Source organism: Phaethon lepturus, unplaced genomic scaffold (assembly GCF_000687285.1).
Source record: "Phaethon lepturus isolate BGI_N335 unplaced genomic scaffold, ASM68728v1 scaffold22145, whole genome shotgun sequence".
NCBI lineage: Eukaryota > Metazoa > Chordata > Aves > Phaethontiformes > Phaethontidae > Phaethon > Phaethon lepturus.
The window spans coordinates 24,049-25,613 of record NW_010540125.1 but is presented as its reverse complement, the minus strand read 5'-3'; the positions used below and the strand labels follow the sequence as shown (position 1 = coordinate 25,613).

At 47.4% G+C, this 1,565-nt stretch overlaps 1 protein-coding gene across 1 annotated transcript in view; it reads right to left on the bottom strand.

The window, feature by feature from the left end:
* Window positions 1–380: 380 nt before the first annotated feature.
* The window catches only part of FAM131B (family with sequence similarity 131, member B), a 6,824-nt gene continuing 5,639 nt past the window's right edge, over window positions 381–1,565 (bottom strand). Inside the window, exons 6-7 of the mRNA XM_010287359.1 lie at window positions 1,056–1,232; window positions 381–965 (exon numbers count right to left, since the gene is read on the bottom strand). Coding sequence (XP_010285661.1) covers window positions 691–965; window positions 1,056–1,232 — 452 coding nt within the window. The 3' untranslated portion in view covers window positions 381–690. The remainder of the gene's footprint in view (window positions 966–1,055; window positions 1,233–1,565) is intronic.

The window sequence follows — 1,565 nt, the reverse complement described above, 5'->3', positions numbered from 1 at the left end:
TATCTGTATCCATTCTTTCATGCCACACCATCTGTACTGTAGCACAGCCCATGCCCACGGAGTGTAGTTTGTATCCATCAAGCCTACAATTTCATATCAAGGTGCTATTGAGGATCTGGTTACACAGCAAATCTTTCACCTCAGTACAGTCTGTATCAAATACAGCCTTATCCTCTGTATAAGCCACAATCACAATACTAGTGCAATCTGTATTTGTAAAGCTGTATCTTCACTTTAAACCAGGTTCTATTCATATACGCTACCAAAGAGGACCATGTCCACAGAGCAACATCCATTCTGCCAAGATGGATTCTAGCCACATAGCTGCTCCCTGTACCAAGCCTGTCTCATCAGCCACATCCACAGTACCAGAGGAGTTTGTATCCACAGCCAAGACTTTGGATTAAAAAGATTAGAAATTATTTACCAATCCAGATCTCTCCAAGCACCTCGCATGTGTTGCCCAGAGCAATGAAAATCAAAAATATGTGTCCGTTGAGGAGGGGGAGAAGAGGTTTTCATGTGTCAATCACTTTGAGATTTTCCTCTTGTTTAAAAAGATAACTAAATGGCAGGAATGGAAAGTGTGTCTGCTCAGAAGTATGGGGAGCTGGAGAGAAGAATCCCTGTCATTTAATTCCTTGCCACACCTTTCTTTGTCCAGCAGTGATGTGAACTTCACAGAAAGCATCAGTTGTTTGTTTCTCCCTCTTCCTCATCAAAGGACTGCACCCCAGAGGAGGTGACATCTGAGACTTTGCGGCTCAGTGCAGCATGTTCCATCTCCTCTCGAGGAGACAGTGATTCCAGGTCCCGGCACACTGCATCATCCTCCTCTGGAGAGGGTTTCTTGTTTAGCAGAGGAGCCTTCTCCAGCTGTGGGTTCCCTTCATCCTCAATGTGGTCCTCCATGTGTGTGCTGGACTCAGCCCCACCCTCACCCTGAGCAGTCTGCAGGGGCCACACATGGACCAGCCCCGTGCTCTGGATGAAGTTCTCCTGCCGCTGTTGCTGCAGCTGTTGCTGCTGGAGAAGGCTGCTCTGAATCAAAATGCTTTCCTGAAGGTTTGTCTGGGACTCATCAAAATTCTGGCCTAAGTAGGAGCCAGTTGCTGGGGATGCAATGAGTGACTGGTCACTGGTCTCCCAGGCATCGGATGAGCCTAAGCAATACATACCCTGCGAGACATAGGAATGAGGCCAGCTGTCATACTGCGTCTGGGCCATATGCTCTGCAAATAAAGGAGGGAAACAACACACAGTTAGACACCCTCTCTAGGCCAAGCTGGCTCATTCAGATAGCTTGTGTGCCTGTGCATGGCACTATACTGTATAGCGTAGATAAATCCTTTAGAGGGGAGGAGGGTGAAGAGAAAAGGCAATTCCAGGCAGTAGGCATATGAACTTGATTATAACCACAACTGACTACAAGAGCTGGCAGCTTTCCACAGTTGTGCCAAAAAAAGGCAAAGGAACTGGGCTTTGGAGCCTCCCTGTTAAGACTCCTTGAACAGCTCCACAAATAGGTGATGCTTCTGCTAGATCCCAATCCCCAAAATCGAGGC